Source organism: Phoxinus phoxinus (genome assembly GCF_949152265.1).
Source record: "Phoxinus phoxinus genome assembly, chromosome: 15".
NCBI lineage: Eukaryota > Metazoa > Chordata > Actinopteri > Cypriniformes > Leuciscidae > Phoxinus > Phoxinus phoxinus.
Genome location: NC_136890.1, coordinates 9,519,653 through 9,544,859, shown reverse-complemented (window position 1 = coordinate 9,544,859; position 25,207 = coordinate 9,519,653). Strand labels below are relative to the sequence as shown.

Genomic DNA, 25,207 nt, shown 5'->3' with positions numbered 1-25,207 from the left:
TTCCTATTATCACTGTAAAGCAGTGCTTTTAACAATATAGATTGTTTCAAAGCTATTTAAATGAATCTAACTTGACTTGAGTTAGATTTAAATTTAACTAGTTGTAGTCTCAGTAATCTGGTGGTCTTTGTAGGCAGGTTAAAAATGTACTGTAAAGGAATACCAATGCTTTGTTTATTATTATTAATAATAATAGTAACTATAATAATATATATAAATATGTTGCATTTCGCAGGTGGTATAAAATTGGATTTAGTTTTGTTAATTTTTGCTAAATTTGTTTTTTTTTAAGCTATTACAATTATGAATTGCATGTTTTTGGTGAGTTTATAATGTAGAAAATTTCTCAATGTATAAATGATTACATTATAAGGTAAAAATGTTATGTTTTGGGAATTATTACATTATGAACATTTTATTACAATAATAATGTACTACTTAATACATGATTTGCATTTTTAACATTACGTGCAGTTATTTACATTATGAGTTGCTACAGTGTGTCCTACCAATATGTGATGTCAATTGTAAAGTCACAATTTATTTGGGTAACACATCTGGAATTTCATCATTTGCACAGCTATTTAGGCATTATTTTAGCAAACTCAAATTCGTTTTAGCTCCATTCTGTTATGTAACAAAAATTAATAAAGTCCCACGCACAAAAAAAATATATATTACATGCAGATAGCAGTGCTTATTGAGAAAAAGGCACATTTTCTCACATTTGTTTATACATTTTTACATTGAGATGAATACATTTAAGTCTCATTTATTTGATTTGTTGTGCATTTTTGTGATAGGTGATGACAGATGGAGGCCACAGTAGGGGATTTGGCTTTGTGTGTTTTTCCTCTCCCGAAGAGGCCACAAAGGCAGTGACTGAGATGAATGGCCGTATTGTTAGCACTAAACCACTTTATGTGGCTCTTGCCCAGAGAAAAGAGGAGCGAAAAGCCATCCTCACCAATCAGTACATGCAGAGACTAGCCAGCATTCGAGCCATCCCCAGCCCTGCAATACCCACCACCTACCAACAGAGTTCTGGTTACTTCATGACCTCTGTGCCGCAAGTGGGTGGAAGGGTTTATATGCATGTTTGGTTTTGCATGATGATTGTAGTATCTGCATTACTATGCTGTGTGAACTTGCATATATGCTTTTCTAGCATCAGGTTCGCTCTATATACAACACTTTACCAAACCTGCGGCCTGTGCCACGCTGGACAGCTCATGCTCCTAGGGCACCAGGTAAGGTCTATTCACCATCAAAATTAAGTCAGTTACTAAATGTTAATACTTTTAATGATTTAAAAATTAAACCCATCTGTTAATACAGATTTAATTCAGTATAATGCAAACAGCCCATCTGACAATGCAATACAGCACGGGCCATAGCACTACAGATTTCACGATTTAAAGTCAGAAAGTGTTTTTTTATATATATATAATTGTTACAAATTAAAAATTATGTTCTTTTGAACTTTCTATTCATCTAAGAATCCTGAAAAACAAACTCATCCCTAATGAAAAATAAATATACCTAAATCTATTTGAAATCTTTTTCTTTTCTTTTTATGGCAAGTATTCTACAAAAACATTTACATATTTATGTACTTAAAGAAATATTTTTTTTATATATATATATTTTGGTATAGGTTTTTTTTCACTAGGGAAAATGTTAAGCAGCACTATCAACATAATATTTGGTGCTCAAACTTTTCTTAATATTATCAGTTATTTCTGAAAGATCATGAGACACTGAAGACTTGAAGTGTCCATCACAGGCATGAATTGCATTTTAAAATATACTTTTTAATATGTATAAAATGTATATAGAAAGTTAATTTTTGAACATAAAAGACTCTATTTTCTAAAAATCTAATGAATAATCCCTGGCTAAATGCATTTAATCTTATACAATGCAGTACACACAGTTGTTGTTTCTTAAACATGAATGTTTCATTCCTAAACACTTTTTTAAATTTATTTTATGTCTTAAACACTTACAGTTAGCTTTGTACACATAGTCTACGAAAACATTTCTTTACAAGTTTATTTTTTAATTGAGTGAAGGAAAATATACGCTTAATGAACCGAACCGTTCTGAGACGCTGAAAATTATCACAAGTCAACTCAATTCTGAATTTTTTGCAATTCGAAAATCGCACTAACGCACAATCGCAATATAGTGATTTCTATTTAACGTTGGTACATTGTGCAACCTATTTGTGTGCGTGTGTCATTCATGAAATGTAAATTTAGCTGTGGCCAATAGTGCTGCACAACCCACCTCTTCCAACTCTGCTACCCACAAATGGGTTGCGACCATAGACTGTGGTTGCGACCCACAGTTTGTAAACCCCTGGTCTTGTAGAAACATTCAGGGCTGCGTTTTAGTCATTGTGCAGGTCCACCATCTGATCTGGATATGGACCAGATCCAGCTGACTACAAGTAACCTCGGGATAAGGATGAGAGACAGACTAATATTAGCGCATGCTGTGCTCGAAGTGGGCCAGTACGGACTGCTACGCAGTACTTCTATATATCTATCTATATATATCTATGTATATATATATATATATATATATATACATATATATATATATATTCTACTATATTTTAAGATGTAGTGTACCCTAACTTTTTCTTGCATACCGACACTGTCAGAAATATTAGTTCTATATTCCTGCATGCTCTTACATATGCAGCATAGCATTCCTTTAATGTAATTGTCACATCTGTTATGCATTAAGCAGGCCCCTGTTGCTCCAGTGGAGATTTGGTTACTTACCACATGTCGCCGGTACCAGGGGTGTCACTAGACCCCTTTTCTTCTCTGCACCCTAAAAAATTATGATTTAGCTCCGTAATCTATACACTGATTCGTGATTGCTGCAGTCGGCTCCTCCCTCTCTTTTAGACAGGGCTGTTCTTATATCTGCAGTGGCCCAGCCAGCATGAAAAGCAGTGGACAAGGTGTTTATTGATAGATTGCCATGATATCTGCAATTCTGTGTTATAAATGTCATTTACACAATGTGATGAAGAGACATTTTCTCATCCACTAAAGTTTTTGCTGCGTTACTCATAACACTGATGTTTTCCTCAAGTGAAAATGGAACTTGGAAGACGTACTTTAGAAAAAAAAGTTCATTTGAAAATGTCATTTTTTAAAATTAAAACGTATTATTGTGGATGTGGCATTAGATTGACATCATGCAAATAAATAAGAGACAATAAATAATGACCCACCAGCTGATTGACATTTATAGCCTTAGAGTAAAAGGACTTTTTGATGTCACTTTGGCTGCGTTTACACTTGGCATTAACATGCGATCGGATCATAAGCCAATCAAGACACTGCGTTTACACCTGTCCACATCTAGTGGCTTCTGTAAATGGATAACTATCGGATCTCACATTCCCATGAAAAAAATAAAAAAGGATGGCTCCGTGGCAAAGTCAACCTGAAGTGGTGTGATAAATGCAAGGAGACAGTCAGGCTGACGGAGAAGATTTCAGAACTAGAGACACGCATCCAAACTTTAATCGAGAATAGTAAGAAGAGTGCTTGAGCTTTAGATACTATTTTGGATGCGCCTAGCCTAGTAAATTATTTGCATGAGTCGATTCTGGCTGAAGTAGAGCCCGTGCAGCAGGGCAGATGGGTGACAGTGAGAGATCGCTCTAGTCGCGGATCAAAAAACCACTTTTCCGTTCCGATAACAAATCGATTTGCCCCGCTCAGTGAAACACCCACTGAGAATTATTGTGATTGTGCCCTGGTAATTGGCGATTCTATTACACGGAACGTGAAAATAGAGACACCAGCCACCATAGTCACATGTTTGCCGGGAGCCAGAGCGCCTGACATCAAAGCAAATTTGAAAGTGCTGGCTAATGCTAAACGTAAATTCTCTAAGATTATTATTCACGTCGGTATTAATGATGTTCGACTCCGCCAGTCGGAGATCACCAAAATTAAAGGGGTCATGACATGAGAAACCAAATTTGCCTTGATCTTTTGGTATATAAGAGGTCTTTGTACCATTAAAACGTCCTGCAAGTTTCATAGCTTAAGACGTCCTCCCCATTATAAACGAATAATTTATTTAATCAAGCTATAAATACAGCTCGTTCTGGATCCATGGTAAGAAGTGACGTCTCGGTACGAAGTGGCGTACCAGCGTTTGCATATGATCGCCTCCAGAACAAGACAACTACGCTTTAAGCGCAAGACAACTACGCTCATTCCGTATCGTTGTCGCCCCGCGCGCCGCGCGCCTCACAAGTGTTCAGTCGACGGACAGCGAGTGGGTCTGTGTACAGTAAAATTACGATGCCACGCAGATGTGCTGTTCCTGGCTGTGGACAAACAACATCTTTGAATACGCTGCCGAAAGATCCAGACGTCAGGGAAAAATGGATGCACTTTATTTTTTGCGGACGTCCCAGTCACGGCAGTGTTAATTTAAGCGTTTGCTCTATACATTTTAAGGATGACTGTTTTGAGGAAAAAAATCCCAATATGATGCTGGCTTTGCTAGAAAACTGTTGCTCAAAGATAAGTCTGTGCCGACTATTCTGGGCTCAACAACGACGACGCAAACTTACTTTTTATCACTGGCTAATATAAACACATTTGTATAAGAGAATCTTGAAAATATGTCGCCTTTCTAGTAGGCCTAACTTGCATGTGATAGAAAATTTAAAATGTTGCCTTATCAATGCTGCATCTTCAAAGATGACCTGTGCATGCATTTTTGTCCGTGGTAACGTTACACCCTATCATTTCATTGAAATTAGTTAAATAATGTTAAACTGTTAGCAAATTAAGCTGTAGGATAATTATGCAACAATAATCCGTTTTCAAGTGTCTCGGGTTACAATTTTTTTATTAATTCAAAATAGTTTCACTTTCCATGTGGACACGGGCTGATCCAGTCTTCGTTGTTGTGGTGATGGTTCATTTTCCTCTGATTCCTCATCTGATTCCGGCTCAAACATAATAAGGTTTTATCATTGCAAGAGCCATCGCTTCGCATGCATCACCCGCTACTAAACAGTTGCGCCGAATCCGCAAATGTTCTGGTTGGGGGCGTTAATAATTGATGCATAGGCACTGACGTTAGCCAATCATAACAGTGGGCGTTAACACTGAACTCTTAAAGGGGAAACACCCCCAAAACAGACTGTTTGAATCAGAGGATGAAAAACCGGGTGGGAAAAGGTCATAAATCACTACATTTAAAAAAAAATCTTTTTTTAAAAACTATAGTAATACCATAATTGCACCTAAGGGAACATAATAATAAAATAAAAAAACCCATGTCATGACCCCTTTAATATTAAAGAGGTGTGTGAACTTGCAAGTACGATGTCAAGCACTGTAATTTGCTCTGGCCCCCTTCCTGTTCGCAGGAGTGATGAGATAGTTAGTAGATTGGGTTCACTCAATGGCTGGCTGTCTAATTGGTGTCCGCAAAATAATATAGAATTCATAGACAATTGGAAAAGTTTTTGGGGCAAACCTGACCTGTTGAAAAGAGATGGTATTCATCCCTCCTGGGATGGTGCTGCTCTTCTCTCTAGTAATTTGGCTCATAGTGTTAGAGATAAAACATGACAATCTGGGCCTCAGGTCAGGAAGCAGACATACTGGCTTAACCGACCGTCTGCTAGCGGCCTCACGTCACCAAGGTCAGATAAATCCCATCACATAGAGCCTCTTTCACCTAGATATCATCACATAGAGCCTCTTTCACCTAGATATCATCATATAGAGACTGTATCTGTTCCCCGAATATGGAAATCGAAAAAACTTTCAAACCCATCAAAGGTTAAAAATTGTATTGATGTTCAACAAATAAAACACAGATATAATACGGATGAGCAAATTATAAAGCTTGGGTTGCTGAATATTCGATCTCTTACTTCAGAAGCGCTAATAGTTAATGATATGATTACAGATTATAACCTAGATGTGCTGTGTTTGACAGAAACCTGGCTAAAACCAAACGATTACATTGCTTTAAATGAGTCAACCCCACAAGATTACGGTTATAAACATGAACCTCGTCTGAAACGCAAAGGAGGTGGTGTTGCTGTAATTTATAGTAATATTTTCAAAACCACTAAGAAATCTAGCTTTAAATACAATTCTTTTGAAGTGCTGGTGCTTAATTTAAAAATATCTAGTGTAAACGATAAATCACGTCTGAAAATTCTGCTGGCTACTGTATACAGGCCACCAGGGCACCATATAGACTTTATCAAAGAATTTGCGGACTTTCTATCAGAATTAGTATTGGCTGCAGATAAAGTACTAATTGTTGGTGATTTTAATATACACATAGATAATGAAAAAGATGCATTGGGATTGGCATTTAAAGACGTAAACTCAATTGGAGTTAGACAACATGTCAGGACCTACTCATTGCCGTAATCATACTCTAGATCTAATACTATCACATGGAATAGATGTTGATGCCGTTGAAATACTGCAGCAGAGCGATGACATCTCAGATCATTATCTAGTCTCTTGTAAATTACATTTAGCCAAGGCTGCAAAGCCGACTTCGTGTTATATGTTAGACCTATCACTTCTGCTACTAAAGATTGCTTTATCAATAATCTTCCTAATCAGTTTCATCATCTCAGCATCCCGGATAGCTTAGAAGAACTTGATATTGCAACGGAAACTTTTAACTCTCTCTTTTCCAGCACTTTAGACACAGTTGCTCCGCTTAAAGAAGATTAAAGAGCATAGTCCAACGCCGTGGCACAACGAGCACACTCAGGCCCTTAAGAGAGCAGCCAGAAAAATGGAGCGCAACTGGAAGAAAACAAAACTAGAGGTATTTCGGATTTCATGGAAGGAGAGCTCGATTGCTTACAGAGAGGCTTTAAAAGCTGCTAGATCTGCTTATTTGTCAACCTTATTAGAAGAAAATAAACATAATAGGTATTTATTTGAAACAGTGGCTAAACTAACGAAAAAGAAAGCTTCAAGCCCAGAAGCTTCCAAGCAACACAGCAGTAATGACTTTATGAACTTATTCACTTATAAGATCGATAATATCAGGGAAAAAATTATTACTATGCAACCGTCTAATACAGTATCGCATCAGGAAGTGCATTGTAGTCTCCCTGAGGGAAATTGATTCATTCTTTGCAATAGGAGAGGAAGAATTTTGCAAACTCGTCAAATCATCTAAATCGACAACTTGTATGTTAGACCCTATACTAAGCTGCTGAAAGAGATGCTTCCAGATGTCATAGATCCTCTTCTTAATATCATTCATTCATCTTTGTCTCTAGGATACGTACCAAAAACCTTTAAGATAGCTATGATTAAATCGCTTGTTAAAAAAACGCAACTTGATCCTACAAAACTAGTCAATTACAGGCCGATCTCGAATCTGCCTTTTCTGTCAAAGATATTAGAAAAAGCAGTATCCTCACAACTGTTCCTTTCTTGAAAGAAATGATATCTGTGAGGATTTTCATTCCGGATTTAGACCGTACCATAGTACCGAGACAGCTCTCGTTAGAGTCACAAATTATTTGCTCTTATCATCCGATCGTGGTTGTATCTCTTTATTAGTGTTACTTGATCTTAGTGCTGCATTTGACACCATTGACCACAACATCCTTTTAAATAGACTCGAACATTATGTTGGCATTAGTGGAATTGCACTAGCATGGTTTAAATCATACTTATCTGACCGTTATCAGTTTGTAGCAGTAAATGAAGAGATGTCTTATCAATCACAAGTTCAGTATGGCGTACCACAAGGCTCAGTACTAGGACCGCTGCTGTTCTCACTGTACATGCTACCATTAGGAGATATCATTAGGAAACATGGAATTAGCTTTCACTGTTATGCTGACGATACTCAGCTGTATATTTCTTCAAAACCTAACGAAACCTACCAATTCACAAAATTAACGGAATGCATAGCTGATATAAAAAATTGGATGACTAGTAATTTCCTACTACTAAATTCTGAAAAAACAGATTCTAATTATTGGAAAAAAAAACTTCTAACACAGAGTACTGAAAACACTTGATGGCTGCTCTGTTAAGTCTTCGTCGTCGGTTAGGAACCTGGGTGTGCTCTTTGATACCAATCTTTCATTTGAAAGTCACGTGTCTAGTATCTGTAAAACCACATTTTTCCATCTTAAAAATATATCTAAATTACGCCATATGCTCTCATTGACAAATGCGGAACAATTAGTTCATGCGTTCATGACCTCAAGGCTAGATTATTGTAATGCTCTACTGGGTGGTTGCCCTGCACGTTTAACAAACAAACTACAGCTAGTTCAAAACGCAGCAGCTGGAGTTCTTACCAGAACCAGGAAATATGACCATATTAGCCCCGTTCTGTCAACACTGCATTGGCTGCCTATTAAACATCGTATACATTTTTAAATATTGCTGATTACTTACGAAGCACTAAATGGTTTAGCTCCGCAGTACTTGAGCGAGCTCTTAAAGGGCACCTATTATGGAATTTTGAAATTTACCTTTCATGTAGTGTGTAACATAGATCTAAGTGAACAAAAACATCCTGCAAAGTTTGAAATATGAAAGTGCACCGTATATAAAGTTATTGTCTTTCAAAAGTAAGAGTCGAATCTGAGTCATTTTTATGAATCGTTAGAAGACCGAAGCTTTTTCTCTGACTAGATGACGTCAACTTGTCAAGTTATTTGAATACGATACGCCCACTTATTGCGCTCCAGAGGGAAACATCATGGCGACGAGACGCTGTGTTCTGAAGTGCGGCTCAAAAGCAAACTTTTTTCATCTGCCCAAGGAGGAGCATTTGAAGACTAAGTGGCTACAATTCATATAACTATACCACAGAAGTATAGTCCGAGCCTTGTGCTTTGTTCGCGCCATTTTGAAGACGATTGCTTTACCAACTTAAATGCAATCAAACTTGGATTCGCGATATTGAAGGAAGGTTCAGTTCCAAGTGTATTTGCATCAGCTTCCTCCTCCGTATCACAACCTGTAAGTGTTATTAATAATTTTTGCTTTTATATTTTATGTAGCATGCTTAATAATTATTTTGTTTGTTGTGTAAGCACCGTTTAGCTTCTAGGTCTTCAATGGCAATTGTATTGAGATATGTGAAGTGTTTGTCGTTGTTTTCGGAGTTGTCTAAAGAATAGAGTAATACCTCGTAGTAACGTAACTGCATTTTTTGTGTGAAAAAACGTTATGTTTATGCATCGGGCTAACGCAAACAAAGACTGATTGTACTTTTACAATATGAACTCTGGGCTATGCTCGCTAACATAACATTAAATTATTTATCTTATTTTTCCTTTTTTACTACAAACTATAAAGCAGTGGACTATAATCATTATTATAACACAATTTAATTGATAAAAGCATCATTGTACTCCGTGTTAAAAATAAGTATTATCTCTGTAAACACTGCTGGGTCATCTGACCAATCAACGCAGATTAGCGTCACGCAAAGGAGGGGTTTGGAAAAATGAGTCGTTGAACGAATCATTTGGGAGTCGGTGAGCAAATCGGGTAAAAATAAATGCATATTATACGACAACAAAAGTGTTTTTTGTCATTGCATGCATGTAAAACTGTTGTTGGGGACTCCCTAAACAACATTAGGAACATTTTAAATGTCATAATAGGTGCCCTTTAACGCATTATAGTCCTTCACGTCTATTGCGATCTCAAAATTCCGGCCAGTTAATAATACCTAGAATATCAAAATCAACTGCTGGCGGTAGATCCTTTTCCTACTTGGCACCAAAACTTTGTAACAGTCTTCCTACCATTGTCCGGGAAGCAGACACACTCTGTCAGTTCAAAGCTAGATTAAAGACACATCTCTTTGACCTAGCATTCACATAATGCATTATAGACTTCTATAACTCAATTTTAGGATGCGTAGATTAGGTCAGCCGGAACTGGGAACACTTCCCTTAAATCCTGATGTACTCGTTACATCATAAGAAGAATGGCATCTACGCTAATTTTAGTGTCTTTGTTTATCCCGAGGTTTTCCCGCAGCCTGCCGGATCCAGGCCGTATCCAGATCTGACGAAGGACCTTCGCCTGGACCCGGTGACAACGCAGTGCCAACTAGCCTCTCCCTATGGAGGATCCCCTTACCTCTCTACAGATAAATCATTGTGGAAATTTCGCGTATCTCCCTCGTAGTGATAAAATAAAATTCTGTATCAAATTTATAGGCTTGGTTTGTAGAGAATTACAAACATGCGCACATATATTCAAACGCATATAACTATAGAATTAATTCTTGATGCGCACGTGAGCTCCATCAGTGTTTCTCACAGGTTCACGTTTAAAGTCTGTGTAGAGAGAACGGTGTCGTCTTAGCGGCCCCTAATTTAATAACAAATTATCCTTTCGACGGAAGTGAATCAATCAAAACTAACTTTAGCTGGAAAGTAACATTATTCAAGAACCGCTATAAAGCCAAAACAATCTGTTACCTTAAATTATACGTTTATCTCTGTAAAGCAGCTTTGAAACAATCTACATTGTTAAAAGCGCTATATAAATGAAGATGACTTGACTTGACTTGACTTGGTGGGTTTTCTTTTAAAAACAGTTTTCAGTCCGGGGACCAGAGCCGGACAGTAACGGAGTACATTTACTTGAGTACAGTACTTAAGTACAATTTTGAGGGATCTGGGGTCTCATTTATAAAGCGTGCGTACGCACAAAACGGGGCTGGAAACGTACGTACGCCAGTTCCCACGCAAAGGTTGTGATCTATAAAAAACTAACTTGACGGGAGAATGTGCGCACCTTTAAGCAAACTTTGAGCCGTGCGTACGCAGATTCTGGAGACAAAGGGAATTGGCGACACCGATGGTGAGCTGGAGTTAAATGTCTTTTTGGTCACTTTTAGACAGAAAATCTAAATAAAATTATACATATACAGAAATACAATTCAAATATAATTTCACTCACCAAGCCTATCACTTGAAGCAAATATCCACACCTTGAATTGTCGCAGCCGTTTAGTGAAACTGACGCATATCTAACGGCAGATGAAGTAAAACTGAAAATATCATTATGAATCCTAATCATAAATAGGCTACAGTGCATGTTCACAATAACAGTTTAAATAAAATGATTTAAACTGTTTTACTTCTGATTACTAAACTATGTCATATTACATTTAGATTAAATATGACATTCTCATTAATGGAGTTAAACACTTAAACTAGCTACATGAAATTTACTGAAAAGTTAAAATAGCCTATATATATATAAATAGCCCATAAATATTTGTTGTGGATGCGATGCTTTTGAACACTTTTCCTTTGGCATGCTGTGTTTCAATGTTTTAACTACAGAGATAATTGCTGCCTATGATAATAGCAGATTGTGCAAATATAATGCACAACAAGGTCGATCTGTTTCCATTAAAAATATAAATCAATTAAAAATACTATTTGGTCAGTGGAAAAGATTGAGAAAAACTTTCTTTGAAATGTATTTTACACTATTTGATTTATTTATTCAAAAACAAGGCAATGATAGGCTACTAAATTATTTTTATTAATGTAATGTGACGGCACATCCGTATTTCATATTTTCCTAATGTCTTGTACCGTTAAACATGTTATCACGTGGATGAATAATCATATGCAAATGATATGCAGATGAGGATATGCATAGTAAAACTAGCCGTTGTAAGCTCATATATGGTTATTTCGGGGAGGAGACGCATGTGCGCACAATCTTCCGCTGAGTGGGATTTCTAAAGTGAATCCTGCGCAGGTTCTGGCGTACGCACGGTTTTATAAGTCTGAATATTTTTTTGCGTACGCCATTTTGGGCTTTCGGGCGCACGTACACTTTTAGTAAGGATCCTAAGCACAGTTTTATAAATGAGACCCCTGTACTTTACTCGAGTATCATTTTTGAGGAGTACTCATGACTTTACTCAAGTACATTTGAGAGGCAAATATTGTACTCTTTATTCCACTACATTTCTATCCATAACCGTGAGTACTGAGTACCCGTTACTTCTTCTAAAAAGAAAAAAAGAAAATATCGGAAACCCTCAGTTTGTTGCTTCCCTCTCAAACGTGACTGGATTGTGCAGGCGTCACTGATTGGGACAGACTATCAGCAATCACCTTTCAGAGGTGTGGTTCAGAGGTGTGTCAGAACATTGCTATATTGCCTCCTTTGCTGGTTTAGGTTTATTGATTTGATTGATGAAAAAAACAGAGAAACTCACATGTACGCACAATTGTTAGTTCAAATGCGGGTGCAAAAAATCCATTCCAATCTAGCAGAGGTATGTCAGAGCGTTGCCATTGTGCTATTGCCTTGTGGGCAAGTGCGAAATGTTAAAGCAACGTGGTAAAAAGATGAAAATTAGACAACTTGATTTTACTTTCAATTCCTTTTACATTATCCAAGGTATTAACATTAAAATTTTTCATAACTCCATGTATAGGACGTTTCTGTACATAAATGTAAGCATTGTGGCAGTAGTAATGCAATATTTAGAAAATGTACTCTTGTACTCTTGATACTTAAGTACTTTTAAAAACAAGTACTTCAGTACTTTTACTTAAGTAGACATCTGACTGTAGTACTTTTACTTGTACTTGAGTAAAAGTACAGATACCCCTTGCTAAATTTTACTCAAGTAATGAAGCTGTGTACTCTGTCCGCCTCTGCCGGGGACATTTTACAAATCTCGCAAAATGAGGAGGATGAAGAGTCTGCAAGTACTAATAATGTGGATAGATTCCGTAATGGAAACGGTACAGAGAAATGATCCGAGAGCGTTGCCAGCTTTCGTGGGGAAAATGTATGTTCTTTACAGAAAATTAATGGTTCTGCACCTTTTGGGTGCGAAGGCAAACATTTCAGTATATTTATGATGTACTTCGCAGAGACCAAAGCTACCTTTTCTTGCTTCTAATAGGAATTGAAGTGTCCTGCGCTTCAAAAATACATGGCCAGTCTGTTAAAGTGTTGTACATTTCTTTTCACAAGTCAAGTCTTCATCAAATCTTCATTTATATAGCGCTTTATGTAGATTTTCAGCGCAGCTTTACAGAGATAAACATATAATTTAAGGTAACAGAGATTGTTTTGGCTTTATAGCGGTTCTTGAAGAATGTTATTTTCCAGCTAAAGTTAGTAACAGACTTTAAACGCGAACATGTGATTAAACACTGATGGCGCTCACGTGCGCATCAAGAATTAATTCTATAGTTATGTGCGTTTGAATATATTTGCGCAGGTTTGTAATTCAATACAAACCATACCTAAACAAAATACTTGTCTTGCCTATAAATTTATACAGAATTTTATTTTATCACTTCGGGGTAGGTACGCGAACCGAATTTATCTGTAGAGTGGTAAAGGGATCCTCCATAGGGAGAGGCTAGTTGGCACTTCAGCACTGCATTGTCATCGGGTCCAGGCGAAGGTCCTTCGTCAGATCTGGATACGGCCTGGATCCGGCTGGCTGCGGGAAAACCTTCGGGATAAACAAAGACACTAACATTTGCGTAGGTGCCCTTCTTATGATGTAACGAGTACATCAGGATTTAAGGGAAGTGTTCCCAGTTCCGGCTGACCTAATCTATGCAGCCTAACATTGAATTATAGAAGTCAATAATGTATTATGTGAATGCTAGGTCAAAGAGATGTCTTTTAATCTAGCTTTGAACTGACAGCGTGTGTCTGCTTCCCAGACAATGGTAGGAAGACTGTTCCAAAGTTTTGGTGATAAATCGCAAAAGGATCTAATTGGTGATCTATTGAATTGGTAGGTTTCGTTAGGTTTTAAAGAAATATACAGCTGAGTATCGTCAGCACAACAGTGAAAGCTATTTCCATGTTTCCTAATGATATCTCCTAATGGTAGCATGTACAGAGGTAAGAGCAGCGGTCCTAGTACTTAGCCTTGAGGTACACCATACTGAACTTGTGATCGATAAGACATCTCTTAATTTACGGCTACAAACTGATAACGGTCAGATAAGTATGATTTCATTTCATTTATTTATTTTAGGACAGTGGCACATTTACAGAAATGTGGATTAATGTGCAGTGTTAGCCAGCAGGCTAATTTTCAACTGTAGTCCATTGGCAAGATGTTATACTAGGCACATAATGGCTAAAAAAAATAAAAATATTAAATCACACAGCAATTATACAACCATCCATCCATCCAAATGCCATAGCACTGGCTCCATTAAAACATAAAATCATCATACATATAACATATAACCATACAGCTAGGCAGACATACATTAATTATTATGAGAGGTGTTCACACTTTTGTATGCTCAAAAGCCAGTCCTTTAAGATGGTGTTATGGTGGTGTATGAATGTATGGTGTGAGGTGGAATTTCTAATGTCCACTGGCAATTGGTTCCATAGTTTAGAGGCTCTCACAGAAAAGCATAATTGGCCAAAGGAACTGGACCTAAGAGGGACTACACAGTCCCCTCTTAAGGCAGACCTTGTGGTTCTGCTGCTAGATAACTTCTGCTGTATAAAAGTGCATAATGGTGGGGGAGCCTTCCCATTAATGATCCTAAAGATTAGGCATGCATCACTGTATTTTAAAATATTTTCCCAACTAAGTAGGTTAAATTTATTAAGAATATTACAGTGGTGGTAAAGTTTGGGTTTTTTGTCTTCTTAACATTGAGATACAGCTGTGAGCCACTAAGCCATTTACATACATGTACCATTGTATCGCTGAGCTTGGCAGCAGCTTGGGCTTTAGTTTTCGCATGAACATATATGACTGTATCATCAGCATACATCTGCACCTCACATCCAGTGCACACTAATGGCAGGTCATCTATGTAGATGCTGAACAGAATAGTGCCCAGGACAGATCCCTGGGGTACACCCAGTTCGTTTCTCAGGGGTGGTGATGTCACACCAGGGACTACAGGGACTACGGGTGAAAATTAGCTCTTGAGCTAAAACCCGGTACAATGCATCTCTCCCTTTGAGGTTAATGTTTATTGTACGCTGTCCCTGTTTCTCTAAATAAAAAAATAAAAATAAAAAAACACCATTAACTCTCACATACTGAACTCTATTTGACAGATAAGATCTCATCCAGTCAGTAACACTGGTTGAGAAATTAAAATAAGACATTTTGTGGATAAGTATTTAATTTAAACCATGCTAGTGCAATTCCACTAATGCCAACATAGTTTTCTAGTCTATTTAAAAGGATGTTGTGGTCAATGATGTCAAATGCATCACTAAGATCGAGTAACCCTAGAAGAGAGATTCAACCAGGATCGGATGATAAGAGCAAATAATTTGTGACTCTAACGAGAGTTGTCTCTGTACTATGGTACGGTCTAAATCCGGACTGGAAATCCTCGCAGATATAATTTCTTTCTAGAAAGGAACACAGTTGTGAGGATACTGCTTTTTCTAATATCTTTGACAGAAAAGGTAGATTCGAGATCGGCCTGTAATTGACTAATTTTGTATGATCAAGTTGCGTTTTTTTTAACAAGCGGTTTAAACATAGCCAGCTTAAAGGTTTTTGGTACATATCCTAGAAACAAAGACGAATGAATGATATTAAGAAGCGGATATATGACATCTGGAAGCATCCCTTTCAGTGGCTTAGTCGGTATGGGTCTAACATACAAGTTGTCAATTTAGATTAATTAACTAGTTTGCTAAATTCTTCTTCTCCTATAGCAAAGAATTAATTTAAAAAAATCCTCAGGGAGACTACGATGCCCTTGCTGATGCGATACTGTAGTAGACGGTTGCATAGTTATTTTGTCCCTGATATTATCAATCTTATAAGTGAAGAAGTCATTACTGCTGTGTTGCTTGGAAACTTCTGGGCTAAAAGCTTTCTTTTTCGTTAGTTTAGCCACTGTTTCAAATAAATACCTAGGATTGTGTTTATTTTCTTCTAATAGGGTTGAAAAATAAGCAGATCTAGCAGCTTTAAAGCCTCTCTGTAAGCAATCGAGCTCTCCTTCCATGAAATCCGAAATGCCTCTAGTTTTGTTTTCTTCCAGTTGCGCTCCATTTTTCTGGCTGCTCTCTTAAGGGCCTGAGTGTGCTCATTGTACCACGGAATTGGACTATTTTCTTTAATCTTTTTTAAACGCAATGGAGCAACTGTGTCTAAAGTACTGGAAAGGAGAGTTAAAAGTTTGTTACAATATCAAGTTATTTTAAGCTATCTGGGATGCTGAGATGATGAAACCGATTAGAAAGATTATTGATAAAGCAATCTTTAGTGGCAGAAATGATAGGTCTAACATATTACACTGAGTCGGCTTTGCAGCCTTGGCTAAATGTAATTTACATGAGACTAGCTAATGATCTGAGATGTCATCGCTCTGCTGCAGTATTTCAACGGCATCAACATCTATTCTATGTGATAATAATATTAGATCGTATGATTACGACTATGAGTAGACACGTGTTGTCTAACTCCAATTGAGTTTACAATGCATTTAAATGCCAATCCCAATGCATCTTTTTCATTATGTGTATATTAATATCACCAACAATTTGTACTTTATCTGCAGCCAATATTAATTCTGATAGAAAGTCTGCAAATTCTTTGATAAAATCTTTATGGTGGCCTGTATACAGTAGCCATCTGAATTCTCAAACGTGATTTATCGTATATTTTTACATTAAGCACCAACACTTCAAAAGAAGTTTATTTAAAACCAGATTTCTTAGTGGTTTTGAAAATATTACTATAAATTACAGCAACACCTCCTCCTTTGTGTGTCAGACGAGGTTCATGTTTATAACCGTAATCTTGTGGGGTTAACTTATTTAAAGTAATGTAATCGTTTGGTTTTAGCCAGGTTTCTGTCAAACACAGCACATCTAGGTTATCTGAAATCATATTAATTATTAGCGCTTAGAAATGTAAGGGATAGAATATTCAGCAACCCAAGCTTTATCATTTGCTCATCTGTATTATATCTGTTTATATTTGTTGAACAAATTTTTAACCTTATGGTTTTCGACGTTTTTTGGATTTCCAAATTCGGAGAACAGACACAGTCTCTATGTGATGATATCTAGGTGAAAGAGGCTCTATGTGATGGGATTTATCTGACCTTGGTGACGCGAGGCCGCTAGCAGACGGTCGGTTAAGCCAGTTTCTCCTTCTCCTCCTTCCTATCCTGAATCCCTCTAGCTAAAACAGCATATACTTGTATGAACATACAGGAGGAGTGGCTTTAAAGCTATCTTCAAGTAAATTATACAAAGAAAACTTCAAGGAAAATATACAAGCACAACTTTGAGTAAATGCAGTACACGAAACTTCAAGTAATTTCTATACAAGGAAAACTTTAAGGAAACTTTATACATGATAACTTAAAGTACATTCATAAATAATACTGCACTGCACATAAAAGAGATAAGCTGAGAATAATAATACAAATTGACAGCATATTAAATTGGCTCTTACATTCCTGCCCCTAATTGTCTTTTTGTTTCACAAAACAATTACAAAAATACACATTACCAAGAGCCTAAATGAAACTCAAATTCAATGTAATAACTTTGTCTCATTTGAAAATGTTCTGAAAGAAGACTAAAGGATTTATCACATAATTGCTTGCAATTAAATCTCAGGGCCCTTTATTAAGACTATGTGGTGGGCTACATGTCTGCCTAAGCAAAGCTTAGTAACGGGCCATGAAATTATGTTTGTGATAGTCTTTACTTGGGCCTGTCACACAAGTCCCTTATGATCAGAGAACACCTGTAAAATCCTTTCCATAACCCTTCAACCAGTAGCAAAACATCTTTAGGTTGGATATATATTTTAGGGATGTGCCACTTCTGTCTGTCTTATAAATCTGGCAGGTATTCTTTGACCCAGCGCTTCCAAAATAGGTCTATACTGGACTTGATGTCACCTACATTTGGAATAAAAATCTGCACTATCACTATCTGCACTTTTTTGTATTTCCTAATTCGGGGAACAGACACAGTCTCTATGATGATATCTAGGTGAAAGAGTCTTTATGTGATGGGATTTATCTGACCTTGGTGACGTGAGACCACTAGCAGACGGTCGTTTAGCCAGCCTGTCTGCTTCCTGACCTGAGCCCAAATTCAAATTCACGTCTGAGCTCTAAGACTGTGCCATATTACTAGAGAGAAGAGAAGAGCAGCACCATCCCAGGAGGAATGAATACCATCTCTTTTCAACAGGTCAGGTCTGCCCCAAAAACTTTTCCAATTGTCTATGAATTCTATATTATTTTGCGGACACCACTTAGACAGCCATCCATTGAGTGAACACAGTCTACTAAGAATCTCATCTCTCCGGCGAACAGGAGGGGGGCCAGAGCAAATTACTGTGCATGTATTAAACAACCACTGAATACGCTTTTTGACCAAGGTGCTGTGAATCTTTTCATTATCCAAACCTTGAACAGCCTCACATAGCTCTTTCCTTTTCTCCGGCAGTATCTTTAGCAAGCTTTTCAATTTGAGGAACCATGGAACCGCATTTTTCAAACGATACCGGTCTGAATAATGCTGAATGAGCTGGGATGTATAAACTGTCTTTTCAACAGACATTGTATTGACGGTCACTTCCTTTATTTCTGGACCGTTGACTTGTGCCCGGAGAGTATGGTTAGGCATTTTTGGCTATTCTGATTCTGGCATGGTGAGGAAGGGTGGACCTCAGGGGCGGACTGGCCATCTGTGTGATCTGGAGAATCACAGAACGGCCGGTACTCCAGGACAGCCGGCGGGCCGGCCCACCACCCGCCACGCACGCAGTCATCACCTGTTTTTTTCGGTTAACGCGGCCGCGGGTAAAAAACGGAAAGAAAAGGGCGGGGCTAAGAAGGCGAGATACTTTTTTTTTTTGCGGAATTTAGATACTGAAACCGCTAAATGTCGCAAACTAACTGAAATATTTAGCAGCACAGCCAGCAGCAGTAAATATTAGCAGCAGTGAAGAAGTGAGCCAGACAGCAACATGCCACCAGTGATGATGAGGGACAGAGAGATGAGCTGTTCCACAGGTATCCAGGGCAAGTAAGTGTGGAACATGAGAGGATAAAGAGAGTTACTTGCTAGGGATGATGTTAGGAAGTGATATTCAGGTTGCTACATTTTTAATGATTACAGTAGGCTAGTTAAAACAGCAAAACTTCAACATTTTAGCTGTAAAATGCCACATGCAGTAGCTAATATTAAGAAATATGTTGTGCTTTTACTTTTAAAAATGTTGGTGACGTTACAGTTAAAGCTTACAAACTTTGAAGATTTTGAATACAGAAGTTACATTTGTAATGGTGTATTTTCATTTAGATGTGGTATTATTATTTGTGCAGTAAGATTAATTAGTGCATAAATTAATTAAGATTATTAAGTAATAAATTCATTTTAAGACAGCATGGAATAGATAATATAATATGGTGTTATAACAGCATATTATATAATCTATTCCATGCTATCTTGGAATAAAACCTGGGGTTTTTTTTTTCATCCATTCCATCATTTGTTTATTTAGGTTGAGCTTAGACCAAGAGCAGAGAAAGACACCCACCTCAGCTCAATTTTAAATTACTTTAAGCGCCCCAAGTCAGACAGTCACAGCCTAGAGGTTTTTTACACAGGACTGCAGTGTGTTGAGACCTCCATTTATATGTAGTATTCAAGTTAATCTAGAATAATATGCTTTTAACACAACATCACAGTGCTATTGCTATAATTTGGATGGTATAGTATCATGAGCCACAATTAAAGTCTTGTGACACTCATGCCAGGCGTTATTGTTGTAGTTGACGAGTTTCCGCGCGCCGATTGCTTTGGGTCGGACCTAGTCCGTTTTTTAGTCCCAGTCCGTCCCTGGTGGACCTGTAATCCATAACTTCTCCTTAAGAAATGCTAAGCCCCCTAGAGGCACAATCAGCTGCTCACATCACCACCACAGTGCCCACTGTGAGACCTTTGAATGTTCCCTGATCACACTATGATTCTATTGGCCACGAAAGTGCAGAACCTGGGATGGTGCTGCTGTTGAAACGAGATGGTTCATTCCTCCTGGGATGGTGCTGTTGCTAATCCTGAACCATATTTATACACGCATACTTAAGCACTTTATTATTATTTTTCTTTTCTTTTTTCTCTCTCTCTCTTTGCGGTCTACTTTTTTTTTATTTTTTTTTATAGCTTTTTCTAAGTGTTGTGTATGACTATGTACAGTATGTTTCTATTTATTCCTGTAGCATCTTGGCCAGGTCATGTTTGTAAATGAGAACTTGTTCTCAAACAGTTTACCTGGATAAATAAAGGATAAAAAAAAATAAAAAAAATTGACAGATACTTCAGGTCTGAATTACTGTCTGTCCAGAATACAGACTCCTGAAGCTCCAAGTTCAGATCTTGAGCACACTGTCTATCTTAGCAGCCACTGTTGCAGCAGTTATTTGGAATGGTAACCGGTTTCAATGGGGTTACCCATGCTTTTCCCTTAATGCACTGTGCCTCTTACCTATGTGGTTTCCATTAGCAAGTATGTGCCATAGCCTTGTTCACTGGCATCTGCAAAGTGATCGAGTTGTGCTGAGGTAATTTCACCAAAATTTGGTGGCTTCACACATCTGCAGACTTTAGCTGGTGTAGATTTGACAGCCACGAGTTCCACTGTTGTCCGGGGGTTTCTGGAATACTGTCATTCCATCCATGCCTCGTTCTTCACAGCTCTTGCTCCAGTCATTCTTCCTGTAAAGCAAATACTGCAAGTATCCCAAGAGGGTCATAAATGGAGCTGACCATAGATAAAATCTCTTTCTGCTCAGTGGCTTTTCTTTCAACACGACTTTGAACCTTAACCCTCTGGGGTCTGAGGTGTTTTCTGGGCCCTGGAGGTGTTCTGACATGCTCTGACATTTGTGCTTATTTTTGTTTCTTGTGACATTTTCATGGCTAAAGTCTGATTACACCGTATTCAGCACAAACTCTGCTACAATGTCAACAGCATGTATGTTAAAAAAAATTGGGTAACACTTTATAATAACTGCACGCTATTAATCAATTAAGCATTAGTTAACAGTTAATTCTTCATTAATGAAGCATTCATAGACATTAATAAGCAGTTTATAAATACAGCTATAAATGCTTTATTCTTGATTTAGAAGCATATCTATTATGTGTTTTAATAATTGTATTGTCATACTTTAATGATCAATTGATAATTTCTAAATGATAATGTATAGCATTATTTACAAACCAGTTATTTGGGAGTTGTCAGTAATTCATAAGATCACTTAGAAATTGTAAATCGATCCATGTTTTCATTCGTTATGAAATGAGATTGGAGTAAAAACATGAAGCCTAATTTTTGGTGCGTTTTGCATTTCAAACTCAGTGCGTGCAGAGAACATTTACTGAAGCGATCGAGCCGCTACAAACTATGAAACATTGTTACCACATTATACATATCGAAGTTTGAGCAGATATCCACAAACACTGTATTTAACAGTAAACACTGGCCTAAACATTATATTATTCACCATATTAGAATAAACACTCATACTAGCCTACTTTCATGCTGTGTTTTATTATCAAACTTAAAAACATCCTCGTGTCAAACATGTATATAAATTTAGAATTGAAAGGTTGCTTATCTATATTCATATTTCAACATGTTTCCATCAATTTCATAAATTTTAGTCTGGCACCAGTTCAACCAGTACAATGTGAAGTTTATGCACCAATAACACCGTACCTATAATAAATAGGAATACATTTCTAACCTGGTGTTTTTGTGGTCCTTGAGATGTTTTGACATGCCCTGACATTTGTGCTTTTTTCAGTTGCGTATTAACATATAATGGCAAAGGTGTAATTACACTCTATTTAGCTTAAATAGGGCTACCATAATATGTGAGCAACATGCATGTACATGTTTGTATTTTTGAGAGAATAATGTTTATGCATGGTTATTCAAAAAACAAAAAATTAAAGTGTCTAAAATAACGCCACAAAACACATACTAAATATGTGTCCACAATACTTTTGAGTAATGGAGGTTGTCGCCTAGAGTTTTTCCTTCAAAATGATCTGAAAATCATCCTGCCTAATCAATCACATAAAACAATACATTGATTTAAATTTTGTAAAACGCTTTTTGTTTGGAAAGGCAATATGCGCAGGGGCGTGAAATATATATATATATATATATGTATGTAAAAAAAATTGCTTTTGACTTTCATTTATATTTGGATTTTATATATATATATATCAGTGATGCGCGGGTTGATCCAAAATGAGCGGGTGCCTGCGGTCACCCTCGGTTACCCGCGGTTACGAGTCATCCAAAAAATATTTTTTATGATATTCGGGTTGCGGTCGGTTGGGTCGTTTGAAATAAAGATGCCAATTAAACCTTTGTAATTTATATAGTACTAGACACAATTTTCTATGAAATGCATAGGGCTACGCTTTATTGTCTGAATAACTGGCGTGAAGATGATGCACAAGCTCAGTCTGCAGGCAGAGATGAAAGTGGGAAATGCTTATTTACCTTTTGAATGTTGAGCGCGTTATTAACTTTTGAATAAAAGCTGACGCGGGACAAAATGCCTGATTTCCCAACACGTTGAACTGAGCAATGCCATTGTGCCATTTTAATAGGCTACTTTTAAACGCATAAAGCTCAGTAATGTCAGTTTTATGTATTTTCTGAGAGGGGGCGGGATTTTTGTTGAAGTCGGGGGAGAGACGCACACTTCGATTAGACTGGATAAACACATGCAGCATCTTAATTGTTAAGAACATGAAACGAAATAAATGAATAAATCAAACCTTTATTACATAATACTAGGCGATATCAGAAAAATGCTGCACCCGCACCCCTAGTTCCTATGTCAATGGCCCAATGATGCTACTATGAGCATTTACTAGCTACTTTTAAAAAATGCGGGCCAGGAAGCGGGTCGGGTACAATATTTTCTTTCTTTTTTTTGCGGTCCGAGTTGCGGGCAGGTTAGTTGAAAACGTCGGTCGGGTGCGGGTTGTTTATACATTGACCCGCGCATGACTGATATTTATATATGAGAACTCGCTCTTTTTATATAGATTACATAAACAGAGAATATTTGTTTTAGTTTTGAATTAGATCATTTAAAAGTACGTGCGTTTGCTGACCCCAGCGGGTTAATCTGATCTTCAAATCGCGTTCTTCTTCTGAAGTCCAGTAGAAATTCACAGTGTGTCTTCCAAACTCAAAAAGCAGAAAAATGAAGTTTCTCTTCTCTCTTCATGCTTTGTTTTGAGGAGATGGGGCATGCTCTGCTCCTTCACGTAGACAGTTTGCATCTGAATTGCTTGTGCGTGTGTGGGTGTGCTAATATTAGATATAATGAGCACTCGTTTGAAAAACTACCTCTCGTTGCTTTCATACGGATTACGTAAACAGAGAATTTTTGTTTTCAATATGAATTACATAATTTAACCCTCTGGGGTCTGAGGGGTTTTCTGGGTCCTGGAGGTGTTCTGACATGCTCTAACATTTGTGCTTATTTCTGTTACTTGTGCCATTTTCATGGCTAAAGTCTTATTACACTGCATTCAGCACAAACTCTGCTATAATATGTCAGCAGCATGTATGTAAAATTTTGTAGTTTTGAGATAATAACATTTATGCGTGGTTTGTTAAAATGACAACAAAAAGTCACTAAAAAAAAGGTCATGAAACCCAAAATGATTTCTTCACAAGACTTTTGAAAATTGTATCACGTAGCCTAGAATATTTGCTCCAAAATGTGAAAATCACCCTGAATACACGTTTTCTCTATTTTTACATTTGGGCTTATAAACCATATGTAATGGAGCTGGAACACCATGTGTTTGGTATCTATGGATTCAGAAGACCCTAAACTAACATAAGCATGCATGTAATGTGTTTATAAAGGAAGTATGAGTGAAAAATGTTCAATAATCGAGAGAATTCCAAAAACGAAAATTAGATTTTTGTCATTTATTACTGAAAATCACACCTCACACAACAATAGTGAACAGTTTTTGAACAAAAAAAATTTGTCAAACCCTTTGCTTGACAGACATTTGTAATTTGTTCAATCAAATGTGTTAAGAACAATGAAATAAGGAACTTTTTTTACAAACAGTCCCAGGCGTGAAAAAGCTGTCTGCTTCGAACTAAATGAGAACTCAGGGATGTGATTTTTCCGGATTAATCCGGAATTCCGGATTTTCCGACCAGAAAATGTGACCTACGTGAATCATGCAGATCTGTTAAAAAAAAACAAAAAACAAAAAAAAAACAGACTGTGCTCCATACGGCGTAGCGTGTGCATGACGAATACCTCTTTTCCACCAAGGCAGAGCTGGTGCTGGTTCGGAGCCAGAGCCTAGTTTCAAATCGGTTCTTTGTTTTTCCACCGCCAAAGCACCAGCTCCGAACCAGTAAAACTGGTTCTTAAGTAGCACCAAATCATTGCAGGGTCTAGAACGGAGCCAAGTAAGAACCGCTTGCGTCAGGGGCTGGGGGCGGGGTTACTGTGACCAACAAGACGAATAGAAACTTGTGACCGCCATTTTTAAATAGCAGCTAGTCGAGCTAATAGCAGCTCGATTATAATATCCGTCTTTACGGCGAGCTGCGCGAACGCGTTGGATTCCGATGTATTTTTGCAATCCCATGAGCATCCATAGTATTGCAACGTCCGTTATTGTTGATGGCTTGTTCGAGATGCATCGGAGCGCGAGGACCAATCGGAGCTGCGGTAGTGTTTGGAGAGCATAGGACTCCTTGTGCTTAGAGGGAGAGACAGCAAGAGAGACCGCGCGCGTGTGCCTCATGAAGTACATGTAAGACAAACTGTTTCTACATTATCCCGCTTATATGGCTACCTCACATTATCCGATTATTAACCGTTAACTGATAAAATGGTAACACTTTTTTTCAATAAGGTTCATTCAGCGCTGCCGCTCCCACCACGCGCATAACGCACTGTGCGTAGGGTGCCGAGTGCTGAGGGGGCACCAACAAATAGTCTAATGAAAAATCAATAATTATATTTTAATAATTATATTAAATATATAGCTCACTGATGGCCGCAAATAGTTTCTCCCGGAATCTAGAGCGAGCGAGTGAGCGCGCCCGCGAGACAGAGACTGTGCTT

At 37.6% G+C, this 25,207-nt stretch overlaps 1 protein-coding gene across 8 annotated transcripts in view; it reads left to right on the top strand.

Moving 5' to 3' along the window:
* The window catches only part of pabpc1l (poly(A) binding protein, cytoplasmic 1-like), a 124,581-nt gene that overhangs the window by 83,403 nt on the left and 15,971 nt on the right, over positions 1–25,207 (top strand). For all 8 annotated transcript variants that reach the window (XM_079637417.1, XM_079637418.1, XM_079637412.1 and 5 more), the window contains exons 9-10: positions 804–1,073; positions 1,169–1,250. In XM_079637417.1, coding sequence (XP_079493543.1) covers positions 804–1,073; positions 1,169–1,250 — 352 coding nt within the window. The remainder of the gene's footprint in view (positions 1–803; positions 1,074–1,168; positions 1,251–25,207) is intronic.